This window comes from Symphalangus syndactylus, chromosome 3 (genome assembly GCF_028878055.3).
Source record: "Symphalangus syndactylus isolate Jambi chromosome 3, NHGRI_mSymSyn1-v2.1_pri, whole genome shotgun sequence".
In the NCBI taxonomy this organism is placed as follows: Eukaryota; Metazoa; Chordata; class Mammalia; order Primates; family Hylobatidae; genus Symphalangus; species Symphalangus syndactylus.
In genome coordinates this window covers 151,357,824-151,379,949 of record NC_072425.2, presented here as the reverse complement: position 1 = coordinate 151,379,949, position 22,126 = coordinate 151,357,824, and the positions used below count along the sequence as shown (strand labels likewise).

The window sequence follows — 22,126 nt, the reverse complement described above, 5'->3', positions numbered from 1 at the left end:
GTAGCCTTGACTATAACCAGACAGGGAGTAAGAAGACACAGAGAATCCTGTGCTAAGCTTTGTTGTCACAAGTGTCTGAAGCAAATGACCAAATTGCTGTCCCTTCTCTGATTAGATGTGACACACAGGGTCACCTTGTAGACACATAGTTGAAGGGAAATGAAAGACATTGTTCTTTGCCCTCTGCTTTCCCCTACTCCTACATACACACACACACACGCACGCACGCACACACGCACACACACACACACACACAGAGAGAGAGAGAGAGAGAGAAAGAGGAGGGAGACTGTGAATTTGCCCATTAGTACATGCAATACTCTCTCTGGCATGAGGAAATCAGTATCCTTACTCTTCCCCAGGCTACAGACCTTTCCCTTCCCTTCAACTGAGTATGGAAGGCAGAAATGAAACTTGTTTTTATTTTATTCACATCTACTTAAAGGCATGTTTAATGAAAGAATAAGAGCCTGCTAAGGATTAAGCATTTAACTAGATAAATCAGTCATTAAAGATTTTGAAGACTTTTTAAAGCCTAAAAATAGGCATCATATAGATAGACTACAAAATACATAACAATTCCTCTGCTGTTTTGTTGTTGCTGTTGCTGTTGTTGCTATTATTTTCACATTTTTGCTATTGTAGGCAACACTGTGTTTGACAGTCTTAACATAAATCTTATTCCTCAAAAATGACTTATAGATGACCTCCAGCAACCCAAAAAATACGTTCACGGCTGGGTGCAGTGGCTCATGCCTGTAATCCCAGCAATTTGGGAGGCCGAGGCGGGCGGATCACAATGTCAGGAGATCGAGACTATCCTGGCTAACTTGATGAAACCCCGTCTCTACTAAAAATACAAAAAATTAGCCAGGCGTGGTGGTGGGCGCCTATAGTCCCAGCTGCCGGGGAGGCTGAGGCAGGAGAATGGCATGAACCTGGGAGGCAGAGCTTGCAGTGAGCCGAGATCTGGCCACTGCACTCCAGCCTGGGCAACACAGTGAGACCGCATCTCAAAAAAAAAAAAAATGTTCAGACACGGCTTTACAGCATGGGCTTGTCTGTAGATTTGATGTCTAAGCCACTCATCATCTTCTCAAACAAGATGACCTGAGAAGAAAAGAAAGTTTGACAGTGGGAAAGGTGAAGCCTATTTAGTACAGGATGAAAAAGACACTGCAAGTCACATTTTGATCTCAAAGTTTATGAGATCTCAAGGCAGAGACCAGAGTGACATACCTCATTGTCTTCTGGATGAAGCCAAGCTCCAGGAAGGTACAGTGTTTTCTGAGGCCCAATATTCCAATATCGCCCAAGGTTACGTCCATTGATGAACACAAATCCATAATTCCAGTTCTGAAAGGAATGGTGGCTTGAGATTTCGAAATAGGTTCACATTAGCAAGGTAAAACCTAAGGCACTTGGGGAGTGACAGCAAGATTGAGATACCTTATGGCACTCAAAGGGAGGTGAGTTTAGAGTGGGATATGTTATAGAACTTCTATCTTGCTGTCTAGGAATGAAAGAGAAAAACATAAATAGAACCAACCCTTTAATGGTAAGGCTGCTATTGTTCCTGTTGTGTGATATATAATGTTATATATTTTAAAAAGCAGATCTTCTACTTCCAGAAATAAATATCAGGTAATAATGATGAACACCACTGCTGACAGTGGCTATTAATATAAAAGCTGCACATTTTAAAAGATCTGCTTGCAATATAATGAACAATTACAGGACCAAGATTTAGAAGAAGAAAATGGAGAGACAAGGAGACATCCAGGCAGTTTTTCCACTAGAGGCACCTGCTTATTCTGGGATATAACAAAACAGTCTAGCATATAAAATTGGAGTCTCTGAAATGCTCCAAATTAAAGGGCAAAGGTTGCTGGACCAGATTTCAAATAAAGTAGTTATATGCTACATATGAGAGAAGCATCAAAAACATAAGGTATTGAAAAAATAAAAGAAAAACAATGGATAAAGATATATAAACCCTAACCAAAAGGAAGTTGCTATAGCTCTGTTAATATTCAGAAAAATAACACTTTAAGGCAAGAAGCATTATTAGAGATAAAGAGGGACATTTCATGACGGTAAAATTCTTAATTTACTATAAATGTATATACAACATACATAAGGAAGGTGAAAGCACAGATTCAAAACATATCAGCGAAATTGACAGAATAATAAAGAGAAATAATTTGCAACCATAGTGGGAAATTTTTATACAACCTTTCAATAGTCAATAGGCAAAGCAAATAACAACCAATAAAGATATAAAACATTTAAAGGAAAATGATTAACAAAATTGAACTAATCGACATAATAGAACACTGGTCTAACATCTACAGTATACACATATTCTTTCAAGTATACCTCAGAATATTTACAAGCTTGATCCTGTGTTAAACTAGTCTTCACATAAACTTCTCAGACTACAATGCAATTAAGCAAGAAATGATAACAAAAAGATAACTATAAAATATCCAAATTCTTGGAAACTAAGAAAAGCACTTCTAAATAAACCATAAGTTTAACAAGTAATGACAAAGGAAGTTGGAAAATATTTGAATTATTTGATGATGACAATAAAACAGAAACCTGTAGGGTGTGAGACTATCAGCAGATTTTTCAGCAGAAACCTTGCAGGCTAGCATGGAATGGACCAATATATTTAAAACGCTGAAAGAAAATCAACTGGCAACCAAGAATGCTACATCCAGCAAAACTGTCTTTCAAAAATGAATAAGAGATAAAGACTTCCAGACAAAAACTGAGGGAGTTCATCGCCACTAGACCTGCTTTACAACAAGTACTAAAGGAAGTCTTTCAACTCGAAAAGAAAGGACCTTAAACAGTACCAAGAATCCACAAAAAGTATAAACTTACTGGTAAAGATCAAGTTTCTCCCAGCAACAACATGGCCCCCAGAGTGGCCTGCAGCTTTCTGGACAGTGCCACCAGGACATCCAGTGCCTTAGGTTGAATACTACCTGCCAAATGGCACCTTCAGTCTACACTATTTCCCTTAATAGGAGAAGAAAGCACAGCCCTACTATAGCAAAGTTCTGGTCCCAGGGAAGCTTGTCAATGTCCCCCAAAACATGGAAGTTGTCATTATGGGCAAGTCCTTGTGAAGCATGCGACCTTCAACAATTCACACAGCTGTATGAAGGAAAAGTGAAATTCCAACTTACAACTTAGAGGTGAAAGAGCAAGCGTAGGTATTTTATAATTCCTAGTAGACTCAAGAAGATTGGCCCTAACCTGCAGGATAATTTGCAGACCTTCTCTTTTGTTGGGCTTAATTTGCCTGCCAGCTCCTTACAAAATCATCTTTAAGACATTCTAAAATGCCCATACCGAAGTCAACTTGATACCCTGAGAAGCACCTACATGTGAAGTGCTCACCTTTGTATCTGCTGTTTGTTAAGGAAGCTTTATTATTTTTTAGATAGAATTTGCAGTTATGATTAAAATGTTAGGCTAACATGGCAACCCTAAAGCAGCAATCATCCAACTAATAAAACACTAAAATGATTCATCTCTTTCTATATAGACATCGCTTGTCTTACTACAACTTATTTTTTCTGTATTTCAATATGAACCATTACCCATATAATAGAAAGTATAATATAAAAATTAATAATGCACTGATATGAAATATGACTTATAATTATGTACATTCTGAATTCTTGCTTTGAAAAATGTAATTCCTCAGTCATGAAAATAGAATATATTAAATGTATTCTTATTCTATGTGTAAAAAAAAAAAAGTATGGGACTCATTTCCAGTATAGGCAAATCCATAAAGATAATAAAAAAATTGCTGTTGCCAGGGGGTGGGAGAAGAGGAAAATGGGGAAGTAATTGCCAAATGGTTATAGGGTTTCCTTTAGGATAATGAAAATGCATTGGAACTAGAGATAGTGGCTGCATAGCATTGTGAAGGCACGAAATGCTACTTCATTGTTCACTTTAACAGAACTAATTTTATGTTATGTAATTTTACCTCAAAAAATCTTTTTAAAACTTATGGGATGCAACCAAATCAATGCTTAAATGATGATTAATAACCTAAATTCATATAATTAAAAGGAATACAGTCTGAAAATCCATTATCTAAGTATCTACGTCAAGACATTATAAAAATAAAGCAAATTAATCCCAAACTAAGAAATTGAATAAACAAAATAATAAAGATACTGACAAATTAAAGAATCAGAAAATAAATATGTAACATAGTAAGAGTCATAGCCAAACACTGTACTTTGAACAATTAATAAAATTGATAGTGTTCTGGTGAGAATTATCAAGAAAAAAGAGTTCATCGATACCCTGTAACAAATGACAAGGGGAATGTTACTACCAATTATCTCGACATCAAAAACGATATTTTAAAAGCAACATATTTGAAAATTTAGATGAAATGGGAAAATTTCCAGAAAAATATATTTTCTCAAAGCTAACTTTAAAAGAAACAAAATGTGAATAGTACTTTAATCTTTCAATAATTGAATCCACACTCACAAACTTTCTCAAAAAGAAAATGCCAGCTCTAGAAGGCTTCACTAATGAGCTCCATTAAATGTTTAAGAAGTGATACTAGTCTTACACAAATTCCCCTTCCTACATCCTTTACGAGAGCCCTAAACCCTGGCACCAAAATCTGACAAAGAGATCTCAGTCATGAACATAAACACAAACGAAGTCTTAATTATTTATCACAGACAAGCCCTACATATAATCCAAATGTTCAGAAAAAGTAAAATGGTTAAATAAATTATAATATATTTACTAAATGAACCCAATACAACAGTGAAAATGAACAAATCACTGCAACATCGATAAATGGCTCAACCTCACCATGTTGAACAAAAGAAAACATATTAAAAAGAAGATGCCCTGTATGATTCCATTTACATAAAGTCAAAATAGGAGACACTGGCCTAGGATGTTAGAAGTCAAGGCAGCAGTGACCTTTGGAGAGAAGGGGGACAGTGGTTGGGAGGGGTGCCAACGATATTGTTAAATTTCAATGACAATTATATGGTGTTCACTTTGTGATCATTTGTTGATCTGCACATTCACATTTTGTACGTTTATGTTATCTGTGTGTATTTATACAGAAAAAGATATTCTAGGTAAAAACTAACCAACTCACCCCACACAGAAAAAAAAAAGCAAGTTGCAGAATACACGGTACAATTCTATTAGTGTAAAAATAATTGTGTATGTGTGTGTTCAGGCAAAGTTATATATAAAAATGTACCACTGTTGGCAGTGTTGACTTCTGAGAAGCAGAGACTAACTGGAATGGGGGTGGGTTCAAAGGGGAACTTCATGCTTTGCTCTCTCCCTCTTGTTATTGTTGGAATTTTTAACTGTGTTTTGATGTGTTATTCTCTAAATGGTGATAAATTAGGAAGACTGATCAATGTTGGAAGGCTTGGTTGGAGATGAGGAAGAAGAGGAAAAGAAGAAAGGGAAGTATTCCTCCAGGAACACTGGCTTTGCTTCAGGACTCTTTCAAGATAAAATTGGCGTTTGGAACACCAGGGCAGCAGAGGGCATCACCTACCAGCAGGCTCAGGAAGGTGTCCTTGGGAGAAGGGCCAGCCTTCAACGTCCCACGGTAGAAGGCCGGGCCCTGGTGGCTGTCTGGGACAGGCTTCCAGGTGGCAGAGCGCAGCCTGGAAGAAAGGCCAAGCCAAGGGGGAGAGGAAGTCCCCTTCCCAACCCAGTTCCCAGTGCCCACCCCAGGTGGCCTGGGCCGAGCCTAAAGTTCTCTTTCAATGAGCTAGAGTAGACTAGATGCGTTAAGATCAGAATCAGGACACTTGTTCCAGGGCCCTAGTTCTGATGCTGAAGCACCCGACAGCCTGGAGTACATGACTCAGTCTCTGTATCTTGGACTCTTTATCTGCAATGAGGAATCTGAAATCTCTGAGTTTCCTGATCACTGAAGTGTGCACTGGGGGCCAGCCGGAGCATACCCCTCAAAGAAGCTCATTTTCATCTCCAGGGAGTAGATGGTAAAGCCCTCCAGGGAAGAGTTATTGAAGCTGACAGATCCAGTTATTCCTGCAGATGCAGATGGGACGCAGGAAAGAGAATATGAGCCAGGACTGGATATTCTCTAGCATCTGGGACAAAGCAATGCAGACCTTGTACATGCCTTAGGACAGGGGCTCAGCCAGGAGGGCAAACATTTGTCTGACCTGCTGTGACTGAAGGGTTCTAGCTATATGTTTCCATACTACCAAGAAAGTTCCCCCACTTAATACTGGAACGTTTCCTGAAATTCCCAAAAGGAGACTGGCCCTGCTTCAGGACAAGCCAGCATGGAACACACTGGCTCCACCCTCTGGTCCTGGAGATCAGGGAAGGCAAGGCAAGGGCGAGGGGCGGATTTTGCATCTCTGCTCCCAGGACCTGGGTAGCCCACTGCTGAGCGGCTGGTTTCCCCACCCCTCCCCGCCCCCGACTCCAGTGCATAGCCCGGGTCTTCGGTTCTGAGTAACTAAGGAGAAGCCGCAGCCAGAGCCCACCTTTCTGCTCATTCTGTATTTGCCATGAAAAATTGACTCGTCCTTGATTCTCCACCAGGATCCTCAGGTATCGGCAGTCCTGCTGGGACAGGCCAGGTCATGGAGACCACGCAGCCATGGAGGGCGTCTACCCGACAACTCATTTTTTTCGCTGAGTTCCACATGGAGAGACACATGGGAGAAAAGGAGGCTCCAGGGCCCCGCAGTCTCCCCTTCACCTAAGGACTGCCTTGTGTTCCTACAGGCAATCTTGCCTTCCCCCTCTGCTGATCCTACTGGGAAAGGCAGAGAGACTCGGCTGTGCCTTTAACCAACTCTAAAGGCACAGAAACCCAACCAGGGGCTGAGGACAGGCTCAGGGCTTAGTGAGGAAATCCCCCTCCCCTCCAGCACGCACGCAGTAGCTCCTGAGGGGCCAGGGCCTGGGAGGCACTTCGGCTTCCGGCCCTGCACACTTCCTGCCGCGGCCCCAGGTGAGGAGCACTACCAACAGCAGGGGTGGAGAAGGGAGGCTGACTGTCTCAGGACCAGGCTCCGTCTGCATTTGAGGGGGGTCAAGGGCATCACCTGGACTCTCAAATTACATACCCTGAGTTCAGGAATGTGCAGGTCCTTATTATTCTCATTCAGAATCCCTATCATTGTCTCATCCAAAAACACCTGCAAAAGAAGAGCCGGCGTCAGACTGCTAGGCCCACCTGAAGAAAGGGAGAAGAGAGGCCATGGTTTCAGCAGAAGGAGGTCAGTATGAAGGCAGGGACCAGCCGTGGTGCTCACAGATGGCATGAAGCTGCGTGCAGGCCCCAAGAGACTCAGTGGTGATAAAGCAGAAAGCAAGTCTATTTGGCCTGACTTTTTAGTCCCAATGCCTCCCATATAGTAGGTCATCAAACAGCAACGTGCATCCTCAACCAACTACCCTGCCCAACAGCATGGGGAGGTGACGCATTTCGCTTCCCACACAGACAGCCTGCTGGCCCTACCTGTGCCATGTCGTGAGTGTGGGCACGGAGGCGGCCTCCAGAGCAGATGGACTTCTCATACAGGACAAGCCCGTAGGACTGGCCACTCCCATTGTTTATGGGAAGGTTCTCCATGTTGACGGGCTGATGCGACCTAACTGGCTATGAGGAGAAATGGCAGGAGCAGAAGTCCAAGGGCTGAGCAGTCAGGATCCTCCTTCCTAAGACTCTGTCATTTGGTGTGGTCCCACCTAATGGTCCCCAAGGGTTCTTTGAATGGGAAATGATAAAACAGATGGCATGTGACACTGCTCTGTGCTTATGTCTCCACTGCCCAGGAAGGAAACTCAGGGAACTGCAGGGCATGGTGATGAGGCCGCAATCGCTATCATCCTAAGAACTGGTTAACAGAGGAAATAGATGGGGCACAGGAGCTCATGCCTGTAATCCCAGCACTTTGGGAGGCCGAGGCAGGTGGATCACTTGAGGCCAGGAGTTTGAGAGCAGCCTGGGCGACACAGTGAGACCCCACATCTACAAAAAACTTAAAAATGTAGCTGGGCGTGGTGGTGCCTCCTGTAATCCCAGCTACTCAAGAGGCTGAGGCAGGAGGATTGCTTAAGCCCAGGAGTTCAAGGCTGCAGTGAGCCATGATTGTGCCACTGCACTCCAGCCAGAGCCACTGAGCAAGACCCTGTCTCAAGAAAAAAAAAACAGTAAAGAAATTGTATTCTAAAATAGTTGAAGTCTAGCAATGAATTATGCACCAAGCAAATGTTTCATTACATTAAATTTAGTTACATTAAATAAATGTAGTTTCTTTAGTGTACCAGTCACTACCTTTTCTCTAAAATGGTGACAGCAGAGGTAAAACCAATGTGAATCCAAGGGCTACAGTTTCAGTTCCAAACACCTTTCACCTTTCTTCAAAATAGGACAGGAAGGCTGATGGAAGAGGAGGAGCAGTGACCCGGGAGGTTCAGGCCCAGCTGCTGGTGAAGCGTGGGCAGAAGCTAGTCTCCCAATCCCAGCTTAGTAGCTTTTCCTGCATGGATTCCGTAAGGACCACACAGTCCAAACAAGAGCATCTCCAGACAGGTTCATCTAAGCGGGAACCCAGGATCCTCCGACATCCTGCTGCCCCTCCCCTGCACACTGACTCCAAGGTCAAACCCCTCACAGTCCACCCGGAAGGAGCTGGTGGCTCTTGTCCCACAGTTCTAAATTTGAAGGAAATGCAGAGGATTTGTTTTCCCACTTCCTGATAAAAAGGTTTCCTGAAGGAATCCCTCCCATCCCTCCAGTGGCCACTCCACCTCCTGTGGCCAAGCAGCACTCACCTCATTTAAGAAGGGTAGGGCATCCCACAGCGGGAGGTACAGCGACGGTCTCATGGGGGGATACACAGCCTTGGGAGTAAGTTTGGGTACTTGGGGCAGGGGAGTTGCTGCAATGGAGATGGGGCACAGGGTGAAAAGTGCCTGAGATGACCACTGCCTTCCCTAAGCCCCCCATGCCTATCCAGCATGGCTTTTGCTTTCATATTGGGGGTTACTATGTCATCCATGGTACTAAGAGCTTTACAAAGAGTAACTCAATCTTCACAGTCATCACAGGAGACCAAGGTTACTACCTTTATGTTTCAGTGAAGAAACTGAGGCTTATAAAATGCTTAGAACCCCTTATTTTAAAAATCACACAGATTTTAAGCCCAGGGTTTGAAGTTAAGGTTGCCCTTGTTCTCAGGAGCTCGGTGCAACTGCTGCCCACAGGGGAGACCCACGCCTTCCTCACTTTTCCACAGAACAGAGACTCCTCATGAGGAGGGCTGGCCCGTAAGTTAAATGGGTGCTGAGTACCTGAGACAGATTCAAAGAGTTTTTGAAGCTTGAAATATTTTTCCGTGTAATCTCCAGCCTCCGTGAGCACACAGCATCATAGTCTGCAAGACACCAGGGCGTCACCAGCCATGCAGTCTCCGCAGAAGGCCCTGTTTCAGCACCGCTGGCAGGAGATGGCCAGGGCCACTGAGAGTGAGACAAAAGGAAGACGCCTTCCATCCCACGTGGGTGTGTGATGCCAATCTAAGGACATTCCCCACAACTCTCCCTGGGGACCTGAGGCTGCCATGACACTGGGCTTGTCCCCATTTCACTTTCTAATGCAAACTTGTTCAACCCACAGCTCATAGGCTACAGGCAGCCCAGGATGGCTTTGAATGCAGCTCAACACAAATTCATAAACTTTCTTAAAACATTTTGTGGTTTTTTTTTTTTTAAAGCTCATCAGCTATCATTAGTGTTAGTGTATTTCATATGTGGCCCAAGACAATTCTTCTTCTTCCAATGTGGCCCAGGGAAGCCAAAAGAGTGGACACCCCTGCAACGGGTACTCTTTTCTTTGCTCAGTCTGTATCGCCCGGCTGTGCAGGTCTGTGCCTTTACAGCAGTCACCGTTCCTACCCTGCCTCTCTTCAGAGGTTCAAGCCAACAGGGCAGTATACCAGATGCGTGAAGCAGAGCTCTAAGTCCTGGAAAGCCTGTCTACTGCAATGACAGCCTGTTGGGGCATTATGAACATACAGAAGGAAGGAAAGTAGATAGGAAAATCCTCAGTACTCAGCATAGATTATAGCTCAAGAACCCAGTGATGCCAGAACAGGCTTCCGGAGCCTCCTCTGTAAAGCCCCAGCACTGCCCATGCTGGAGAGGCTACTACACCAGCAGACACTTGCCATAGCTGGTGACGATGCTGGTGTGCTTCCCGAAATATGTGGCCCCGTTCATGAAACCAAAGTTGGTTCCACCATGGAACATATACACATTGAAGGAGATCTCGTATTTGATGAATTCAGACACAGCATGTTCAACCTCTGCAAAGGGGAATATGAGAACATAGAGAATGTCAGAAATTAAGAGGAGACAGAAGTCTCTGGCAAACTCATCATTTCCAACCCCACTCCACAATCAGTTACAGTAACTCCTCGCTTCACAGCTATACACATTCTTGGGAATGGAGACTTTAAGTGAAATGATATACAACAAAACCAATTTTTCTCTCAATTTTATAATGAAACAATGTTGAAGAAAACAGTATTATATGAGGATATTCTGTGCATCATTTTGTTTAAAGTTTCCAAGAACCTACTGATGACGTTAAAGACCTACTGCAAATGTTTTCTCATTCAACCTCTACAAAGATTCCAACAAAGAAATAGGCAGAATTGGCCAGAACTACTCTAGGACACCACATCCTGTCAATCCCAAGAGATTTTTGAACATTTTTTTCCAAAATATTGACATAATTTGACTCTAAACTACATCTATTAAATAATAACCTAAGAACTCTTAAGGAAAATATCCAATTTTCCTTAAGTTTTTTGAAATCGTACGTATAATTAGTATACCCTCATTACTACCTTCCAGTATAATGTTTCTGGGAACACCGACTTGGAAACACTGCGATAGTCCACAAATGGTTGCTCTTAATCTTGTCACAAAAACTTCCATTTTGTACTGTGTTTAAACAGCTACAATCATCTCTCCACTGGCCACAGTAGGAAGAAGAAGGTTAAAAGTCATTTAGAGTGAGAAGTCAATTCTGGCTGTGCTCTTTACTATTTGTATGACCTTGGGCAACCTATTTTCTTTCTCAACGCCACTGCTTCCTGATCTGTTAAATGAATGTATTAATTCCAACTGTATCATGGGACTGATGAGAAAATTCATTGATGAGGTAATATATGTGGAAAAAAGGCACAGTGCCTGCCATACAAGAGACCAGAAAACTGTTATTTGGTGGTGGTGGTGGTGGTATTGCTGCGGACATTATTGTTAATGGTAGTGATGGTATTATTGTTGGTGTCATTGGTGGTGATAGTGGCATTTTCTTTTGACTTTTTTTCTACTTTTCAACCCAAAACAGGCTTTTCTCAGTCCCCAAGTATTTTTCAATGTTTTTCTGTACTTCAGATACAAGTGGACTTGTTTTCATAATAGCTCTTTCAAAATATCTTCTGTAGACACACATGGCTATTAAGTAAACAACTGCCAGGCATTGCTCTAAGTGGCAGCACTTAATCCTCACACCAGCCTCATGAGGTCGGTTTTATGATAATCCTCACGTTAGGATGAGGTCACTGAGAATTAAAATGGAGGAAGCCTGCATGAGGTCCCATGGCTAGCACTGCAGAGCTGGGATTAAAACCTGATCTCTTTGGCTCCAAGATCCGTGCTCTTGGCCATCGCTGCATGTTGTCCCCTGACTATTATTAGTGCTTAGTTGACAATGCCATAGACAGGGCCTATGCACTGCTAGAGATGATTAATGTTCCACCTTCCTCAGAGACGTCACATTTTCAGAGAAGCTTCGGTGGCCACCTAACCTTACCTGGGCAGGTCTCTGTCTTTTCTATCACTGCACCCTGTTTGTTTGCTTCAAAGTATCCACCAAACATGGAACTATATATTGATTGTTTTACTCTGTAATGATCTGTGGACCTCACTAACTTATACTCTGTTGGGGGTGGGAACCATGTAATTTCTATCCACCAGAGCATCCTCAGGGTCTGGCTGAGTGCTTGTATGTAAAAAGTTGCATGAATATCTATGGCTGATCAAGTGAATCAATTAGCAGAGAACCGTATGAATGAGTTCTCATGGGACCCGGGGCCATCTCTTCCTGGAGTCAAACACTGCAAAACACTCACCCTTTGCATCTTTAACATGGCGCTTATCTCCCCATATGTCAAACCAGCCGACCCAGTATTCCATAATCAGAAGGGGCTTCTCTCTCTAAAAACAAACCAAAGCAAACACTAAGTCTGGCAAAATACAAAAAAGAAAAATCAGAAAACCTGAATACAACAGATGAGAACTTAAGGAACTCATGCTTTTCTCCTTTTTCCCAATTCAGAGCTTTCCCTTTTTGATCCAGTATGTCTTCCCCCAACCCTTGGCCATCATTCACAGCTCTGGTTCCTCCACTCCTAAATGTCCACGGTCTCCAGCTTCATGTGCCTCCCCACTATACCTGGAAAGCACCATCGGCAATCTCAACCCTGTCTCACCCAAGGCTGGTGTTGAAAGAATGGGTTTTGGATACACAGGGACCTCACCGCAATTCCTTATGTAGAAACTCAGATTCCACAGGCTTTCAGCCTGACACCTGCATTCCACTTCTAGCCTAGCATTTTCCGTGCTGCTGAATAACGTAGATTCTGTTTTTAAAAGGTGACACCTCCTCTACGGTAGGCCTGGCTGTTGCTGTGCCATGGATATTAAAATGGAAGATCATAGCTGAGCTTCTTCTGGGTGATATGTCAGCCACTCAGCATGCATTTTCAGCTGCACTCCTGGAGTCCTCTGGCATACTGCTGCTCTAAGATGGTCTCACTCTAAGCCCAAGAGTTGTCAACCCAGGACTTTTGTTAGCTGCTCCCTGGATTTGGATTATGATGTTTTCCAGTTCCTATGTTCTCTTCTACTTCGGTTTCATCTCTCATTTCCTGCATCCTTCAAACACTCCCATAGAAAAGATGAGTGGAAAATAAATATTCTGAGTCCTTAAATGTCTGGCTATCAACACAATTAATATTTAGACTGGGTATAAAGTTCTAAGTTAAAATTCATTTAGCCTCAAATTTTAAAGGCATATGCCATTGCTTCCTATTATCCAATATTTTACAATCGTATGCCATTCTAATTATTTTTGCTTGGCATGTAGACCTGTAGTTTTTCTCTCTGTAGGATGCTAATTTCACAGTTTAGGTCTTTTTCATCACTTACTGTGCTTACCATTTGAGGTAAACTTTTCATCTAGACATACAGATACTTCAGTTAAAGGAAATTCTTATGTTATTTGCAATTTCCTTTCCTCCATGCCCTTTGTCCACTCTTTTTGCAGCCAGTATTAATACGATGCTGGGTCTCCTACAATAATGCTGTAAGACGTTTATCTTGTCTCTTTTATGTTTTGTTGGCTTATACTAAAAGTAATATTAGGAAATTTTATCATCTTTACCTTCCAACTTCTATATTTAATTTTTAATTTCAAATATTAGATTTTTAATTTTGAAGAGTTGTTTTTGGTTCCCTGATTGTCCCTCTTACTTAACAGCCCACTCTTGTTCAGGTATAATCTTATTCATATCTCTATGCATATTAATAAGCCTTTTTACTACTCTATTCTGTTGCCTGAATTAACTCCATGTTCCCTGATTTCCATTTTCTTCATTTGTAGTTTAATTATTTTCTCTTTGTGAAATTTTATTAAATAAATACAGATCCTTAATTTTCCATTTGTATTCAAGAGGAAAGACTGACTTCCGGTGTTAAAATTATACTGTGGACTTGATATTCTCCTCCTGGAAATCTTCCAAATCAAAATAAGGACTGAGAAATGGAAACACAAACAACATCCTCTGTGAAGCTAAGAGACATCTGAAACTTCAAAATATAAATTAGGAGGAAGAAGTGCAAAAGCATTGAAGGTCTATCAGGGGTTCAAAAAACGTAGAGAGAGAATGCTCTTTGTCGAAGATTTTAGGAAAGACTAACAGCACAAATTTCTTCCAAGTAAGAAGCGTACTCTATAGTGCAATACCAACCATTTATTATCAGTTACAGAATAGGGTGCACAAGCTGGTGAAGGGAATGCACTTTACATAATTCAATGTGTCAGAAGCTTAGAAGGACAAAATTATGGAAGAATCACAGATAAGAACTATAAGGAGGAAGAAGTTGCTGCTTGTGAGGCATCTGGGAGTGGTCCTGCATCTATACTGGCTCCCTGGGAGGATGGAGAAAGCAAAAAGAAAGATGGGTAAAGATAAGAATTCATCCCTACCTACAGCAGTATGCCACTAAGATATATTGTTAGCACAGTCACATGCTGTCTCTCACAGCAACTTCTCTTGAGTCCTTGAGCCAATAAGAACTCATCTCCATCAAAGATGAGTAATAATAAAAAAGAAACAAAAATAGAATCTACTTTTAAAATTCTAATAAAAAAGAGTTTTTTTCTTTTTTAACAGGGAAAGAAATTAGAGGAGGAACACCAAAAACTTTCTATAGCATAGGTCAAAATAGTGACCCAAAAATATTGTTATAAAGTTAAAAATCCCAGTGAAACAATCACTTCTATAAATAGAGAGCATAAAAAGAGAACCAAAAGTACTCAAGGAAGACATGATAAGAAAATATAAGGAGCTAAAATATGACCTGGCAAAGATTTTTTTAAGGCAGATAAAATAGAAAATATTAAGTCCAAACTAGAAGCAGCTAAAAGGAAAATAAACATTGTGAGAGACATGAAAAGAAAAGGAGTGAAAAGTGAGCATGGTTAAAATGAACAGAGAGTAGAAAGAATGAGAAGGAAATGGATGCAGGAGATGTGAAAATAAGACAGAACAATTTTGCATTACACATACTTGTGTCCCTAAAGAGAATAAACCAAATAAAATTTTTTAAAACATATTTAAAGACATAATCAAAGACTCACAATTTCCAACAATCATGATCTATGTTACTTGGACCAACCCTCTCATTGAGGATTTTTACAAAGTTAAATCAAATATAATATCACCATAGATACAGCTGAAAAGAGAATTCGTGTATATGAAAATAAATCTGAAGAAAGTATCCAAATAGCAGCAAAAGTAGACAAAAATGTACAAACTAAAGAGATATACAGCACATCTGATAAGGTTTAATGAATTTATCTGGAATTCCAGGATGAGAGGAGTGAGACAACAGAGCAGAAGCAATATTTGAAGAACTACTACCTAGGAACACACACATTCTAGAAGCCCGACAAACTGGAATAATAAATTAAAAGATATTCAGAAAAGACATAGTTCAACTGCAGAAAACAAAAAACAAAACAAAAAATTCTTAGTAATAAAGGAGAAAAAAAAAGCCTGACAGAAGACCTCCCCGTAACAGCAGTGAAGTTGGCAGACTGTGTGCTGAAAGAAAACTGCCACATTAGAATTCAGAGCCAGGAAGTGACTGAAGCCTAAAAACAGAAAGTCTGCCATAAACAGACATCACTAAAGCATTACTTCAAGCAGAAGAAAATTGATCCTGAGTAGAATCTCCAGGATATGAAAAATAATAAAAAGCAAAAAGATAAATATTGGGCTAAAACTAAAGGAATATTGATTGTATAAAACAAATACATAATATTTTTAGAGTTTTAAAAAGATAGAAATCAAATACAAGAAAAATCCAGAAGATGCATGTGACGGAGTGGCCAGAGTCAGAATGCTTGCTCTGAGACACTTGTACAATCCAGGCAGAAAGCAGAACTTTAGACTGCAGGGGATTCAGTACTTACATTAAAATTTCAAGGATGACTTTTAAAAGATAAAATCAGACTCTATAACTCCAGAATGATATAGGAAAAAAGAGTTTTTTTAAATAGTCGAATCCATAAAAAGAAGCCAAGATTGTAAAGAAAAATAAAAGAAACATTTAAAAGCCGGCACATAATCAGATGGTAGGTTTATCTTCAGTCTAACAAGGATTACACGAAATATGAGTGACTGAGAGCTCCAAATAAAAGTTTAATTGTGTCAGACTAAAATAAAAATATTCAACTAATTTCTGATCTCTAATAAGAGAGATGTCTAAAGAAAAATGTAGAATTACAGCAAGATTAAAACCCAAATGTGGACATAGAAAATGATACACCATTCAAATATTAATCAGAGAGGTCTGGCATGGGAATATCAATGACAGACAAAAGTGACCTTAAGACAAAAAGCAATACTGCATACAAAAAGGATGACTCCCTAGTGATAAAATTTCATGTCCATGAAGATAAAACAAGTCCACATTCACACAGCCTCAAAATACATCCAGCAAGCTTTGATAAACTTGCTAAAGTACAGGTAAAATACTAAGGACCACTGGTAGAAATATGCAAATCTGCAATTATGATAGAAATATTAACACATGTCTTTCAGTGACCAATACAACCAGCCAAAAAAACAACTGGAAATAGAAAATTAGAACAACACAATAAATAAAACTGACATACAACTTAAACAGAATACTGCACCCAGTACCTCAAAATACATTCATTACAAACACATAGGGCATTTACCAAAACTGACCATTGATAGGACATAAATACAAACAAAATTAAATATAAAAAATAAAGACTCACACCTAAAAATTGAAAACAAATGAATCTAACTCTACACCAAGCTGGTAAAACAATTACGTAAAACAAAGAAATTATTCCATGTAACCTTAGTACATAGAATTTTCACTACACATTCTCTGTGTGATATACCTTAAAGATAAAAAGAAAAACCACAGAAATCTTTAAGATCATTAGATTTTCTTATTTTCAGTAATACTATCAGTGTTGTTATTTCAAACCTATTATGAATATATTGTAGAATTAAGTGAATAATAAAATTGTGAATGTTGTTATCAACTATGATGTCCAAAGTCAGAGAAAAAAATATAAATCAGAAAAGTTAAATATAAGTTCTATAATTCTAAATTTGTATTTTTTTTAAAAAATCAATGAAACCACAATTTTCTCCTCGTTTGAAACATGCCAATATCCTGGCCCTACACACTGAAAATGCTTAAAAGTAAGAGCAATTTGATAGTAAGCACAGCTTGTATTCTACAGAAGCAACAGGGTTCTTAGGAGAAATTGCTATTTCTGGGCTAAGGATTGGAAACGTATCAGGTGAGTCTGGGACACTGTATTTGGCTGGAAACCAAGTAAACTATGAAAGACTGATGGGGTCATGTCAGAGGAGACAGGAGCCAGGTGGAAGGTGCTTCTAGCAGGCCAGCGAGAAGCCACTTTAAGCTTCAACAACATAATGATTAAAATTGATAAGAAGGCATTACACGTATTAAAAAGTCATGAATTAATAATCAAAGAAAACAATTTACAAAAGTTTGAAAAGGTACAGCGTATGTTTTCTGACTTCAGTGAAATAAAGGAAAAAAATAGAAAAACTCCGTATGTCTGAAAATTTGAAAATTAACTTCTAAACATACTCATAGGCCAAAGAAACAATCATATTGAATACTCACACTAGTCTGAATTACAGTATATCAAATATACCAAATATAAAACTCAAGAACTAATGAGAAATCTATACCCTTAAATGTTCATAATAAAACATACAGATAAAATGTGAAGGCTAATTACCCACCTCAAGAAATTAGAACAGCAAAGTAAGCCAAAAATAGTAAAATAAATAAAGGAAATATAAACCTAAGAGTAGAAGCAGTGAAATTGAAATTAATTTGCAATAGAGACAATTTAAAAAGAAAAATCAGTTTTTTGAAAAGAACTGACATGCTTCTGATGAGACTGATAAGACAGAGTAAAAACGAATAGATAACTAAGATCAGAAATGGAAAGACCTGCACAAATGATACAGCCATTAAAAACAAGAAGATAGTGTACATAATTATATGCCACTATATTTTAGTTTGAGTGAAATGGACATATTCCTAGAAAAACTATAACAACCACATTTACTCAGAAGGAAATAGACTTCTGAGTACAGCTCGAGATATAGCAGTGGGAAAAACATAAATCCCATCCTCACAGCAAGGACAAAGCTTGAAAAACTAAATTCGTGGCTTCTTGGGTCCATCAGAGAATCTAGGTCACAGAGCAACCAAATACCTAAAATCCATGGAAAACCTGATGCCTGCAGGAAGAAGCTGGCCCCAAGCCACTTGCTAACCTGGGGCTAGATCCTCTGATATAACACAAATAGATCATATTAAAGAAGTGCTGAAGGCAGTGTGGGCCGGCGTGAGAGTATGAAGTCAAGGGAGCCGAGACGGATGGCGGCCGACACCCTCATGCTGGCTTTAACTCCCCAAGTCTACCAGTTATTCTGATGGGAGATTCGGGAGAATCCTGGGCAAGTCTCTGTTGCGGGCTGAATTGTGTCCCCCAGCCAAATTCACATGAAGGCCTAACCCTCAGTATTGCAGAATGTGACTGTACTTGGAGACAGGCCTTTAAAGAGGTAATTAGGTAAAAGTGAGGCTGTTAGTGTGGGTCTTAATCCCACATCACTGGGGTCCTCATAAGAGGAGGAAATTTTGACACACCAGGGTCTCATGTTCACAGCAGAAAGACCATGTGAGGACATGTTAAGAAGGTGACCATCTGCAAGCCAAGGAGAACCCTCAGAGGAGAACACCCTCTGGACGCCTTGATTAACATGTGGTCGATAGGGGCCGGGCACAGTGGCTCACACCTGTAATCCCAGCACTTATGGAGGCTGAGGCGGGCGGATCATGAGGTCAGGAGATCGAGACCATCCTGGCTAACACGGTGAAACCCCATCTCTATTAAAAATACAAAAAAATTAGCCGGGCATGGTGGCGGGTGCCTGTAGTCCCAGCTACTCAGGAGGCTGAGGCAGGAGAATGGTGTGAACCCGGGAGGCGGAGCTTGCAGTGAACAGAGATGGCGTCACTGCACTCCAGCCTGGGCGACAGGGGGAGACTCTGTCTCAAAAAAAAAAAAAAAAAGAGTGACCACAAAAGTGGTCGGGGCGGCCGGGCAGAGGCGCTCCTCACCTCCCAGACGGGGCGGCCGGGCAGAGGTGCTCCCCACTTCCCAGATGGGGCGGCGGCCGGGCAGGGGCTGCAATCCCAGCACCCTGGTAGGCCAAGGCAGGCGGCTGGGAGGCGGAGGCTGCCGCGAGGCCAGACCACGCCACCGCACTCCAGCCCGGGCAACACCGAGCACCGGGTGAGCGAGACTCCGTCTGCAGTCCCAGCACCTCGGGAGGCTGAGGCGGGCAGAGCACTGGGCGTCAGGAGCTGGTGACCAGCGTGGCCAACATGGCGAACGCGTGCCTGCAGCCAAAGGAGAAAAGGCAGGCAGCGGTGGCGCGCGCTGGCAGTCCCAGGCAGTCCGCGGCGCGGGCAGCAGCGAGCCGAGTAGATTGCAGCCTGGGCCACAGAGGGAAAGAAGGAAGGAAGGAAGGAAGGAAGGAAGGGAGGGAGGGAGGGAGGGAGGGAGGAAGCTGTCTCCTTTTCTATTTTCTGGAACATATTGTGTAGAATTATTATTATTTCTTACTTAATGTTTGGTCAATTTCACCAAACCACAGATCCAAGAATCTCCTGGAACACCAAGCAGGATAAATTTTAAGAAACAAACCACATCTAGGCATATTACACTCAAACTTCTGAAAACTAAAGACAAACAGAAAATTCTAAAGGTAGCCAGAGGATAAAAGACAAAAAAAATAGATAAGAATTAATACTGACTTCTCATCAGAAACCATGGAAGCAGAAACAATAATGAAGAGACATCGTCAAAGTGGGGAATTAAGAAGATACTATTGTACAACCCTAATGCTACCTACACTTTTGTATGATTAGTAGTGTCAGGTTTTTAAATTATATATATTTTTCTCTTTCTCTTTTTTTTTTTTTTTTGGAGACAGAGTCTCCCTCTGTCACCCAGGCTGGAGTGCAATGGCACGACCTCGGCTCACTGTTACCTCCACCTCCTGGGTTCAAGCGATTCTCCTGCCTCAGCCTCCCGAGTAACTGGGATTACAGGCACCCACCACCATGCCCAGCTAATTTTTGTATTTTAGTAGAGACGGGGTCTCACCATGTTGGTCAGGCTGGTCTCAAGCTCCTGACCTCACATGATCCGCCCACCTCGGCCTCCCAAAGTGCTGGGATTACAGGTGTGAGCCACCGCGCCCGGCCTATATTTTAAATTCTAAGTCAACAGCTACAATTTTTTAAACTGACATAAGTAATAAGTCTACAGAACAGATAAAATGGAATCAAAAAATTATCAATTGGCTCCAGAAAAGGGAGAAAAAAAGAACAAGAAAGAAACAAAGTACAAAAAAGGAAAGCATTTGCAAAAAGGTAAATTTCAGTCAAACCATATCAATAACTACTTTAAATGTGAATGATGTAGCCACATTATCTTAAAATACAAAAACTGTCAAATTGAATTTTTTAAGGCAATATGTAAATATACGATATCTATAAGAAATCCATTTTAAATATAGATGTTAAGGTATATAAAAAGCAAAAGGATAAAGATATGCCATGCAAATACTAATTAAAAGAAAGCTAGAGTTGCTATATTTATATCAAAATAGAGTTCAGAACAAGGGAGAGGGACATTACATAATGATACATCGGCCAATCTTCCAACAAAATATCATAATCCTAAATGTGAATGCACCTCAAAACAGACAAAAACTAATAGGTGTAAAAGAAAAATAAACAATCTATGATTATATTTAGAGATGTCAACATTCCTCTCATAAAAATTGATGGAATGAGTAGGCAGAATATCAGTAAGGATAGTGATTACTTGGCCAATATCATCAATTAGCTTGACCTGATGGGAATTTATAAATAGATGTAAACTACACGTTATTTTCAAACGTACATGGAACATTCACCAAGAATGACCATATTATGATCCATGAAATAAACCTTAACAAATGTAAAAGAACAGAAATTATACAAGTATGTTCTTGGGCCTTAACAGTATTAAGCTAGAAATCAATTATAGAATACTAGCTGGAAAATCCCCTAAGATTAAAAAATGAAACAGCACACTCCCAACTGAGGCATGGAATAAAGAAAGTCTCAAGGGAAATTTAAAAAAATGTTTCGAAGTTTTGAACTCAATGAAAACACAGCCCATCAAAATTGGTAAGATGCAGCAAAACTAGTACATACAGAGAAATTTGTAGCATAAATGCTTATATTAGAAGAGAAGAAAAGTCCCAACTTAGTAAGCTAAATTTGCACCAGAAAGGCCAAGAGAAAGAACAAATGCAATCCGAAGGCAGCTGCAGGGAGAAAATGCTAAAAGTTCAGAGCGGAAACCAAGGAAGTTGAAGACACAAAAATAACAGGGAATCAAAATCAAGCCGAAAGCTGATTCTCCACAAAGATCAATAAAAATTATAAACTTCTAGCCACACTAACCAAAATAAATACACAAAATTAGCAATATTAGGACTGAAAGAGGAGCCATCACTAATGACAACAAACACATTAAGAGGATAACAAGGGATTATCACAAACTCTATGCCCATGAATTCAAAAATTTAGACGGAATAGAATAAAATGAGTAGAACAAATCCTTGAAAGACGTAAATTACTACAACTCACTCCAGAAGAAATAACTTAAATTTTCCTGTGTTGTTAGAGAAATTGAACTGCAAGTTAAAATTCTTCTAAAAAGGAAAACTTCAGGTCCAGATAGTTCCAGTGATGAAAGTTACCAAACATTAAGAAATGCTAACAATTCTACACTATCTGTTCCAGAAAATAGGAGAGCATCCTTCCAAATTCATTTTATAAGGCCAGCATTATCCTAATTCTAAAACCAAACAAATACCTTTTAAGAAAAGAAAACCAAAGACCAATGTCCTTCATAAACATGGAAGCGAAAATTCACAACAAAAATATGAATAAACTGAATCTGGCAAAATAGAAAATGATAATATCTCACAATCAGATGAGATTCATTCCAGGAATGCAACACTGGTTCAACATGCAAAAACCACAGTCACCGTATTAACACACTAAAGCAGGATGGCCTTTGGGT

At 40.4% G+C, this 22,126-nt stretch overlaps 1 protein-coding gene across 1 annotated transcript in view; it reads right to left on the bottom strand.

Moving 5' to 3' along the window:
• Nucleotides 1-408: 408 nt before the first annotated feature.
• GLB1L3 (galactosidase beta 1 like 3) overlaps nt 409-22,126 on the bottom strand; it is a 40,812-nt gene continuing 19,094 nt past the window's right edge. The window contains 12 exon segments of the mRNA XM_055273841.2: nt 409-1,110; nt 1,240-1,356; nt 5,585-5,696; nt 6,000-6,087; nt 6,555-6,633; nt 7,143-7,214; nt 7,538-7,678; nt 8,857-8,963; nt 9,376-9,445; nt 9,448-9,458; nt 10,251-10,388; nt 12,225-12,309. Coding sequence (XP_055129816.1) covers nt 1,045-1,110; nt 1,240-1,356; nt 5,585-5,696; nt 6,000-6,087; nt 6,555-6,633; nt 7,143-7,214; nt 7,538-7,678; nt 8,857-8,963; nt 9,376-9,445; nt 9,448-9,458; nt 10,251-10,388; nt 12,225-12,309 — 1,086 coding nt within the window. The 3' untranslated portion in view covers nt 409-1,044.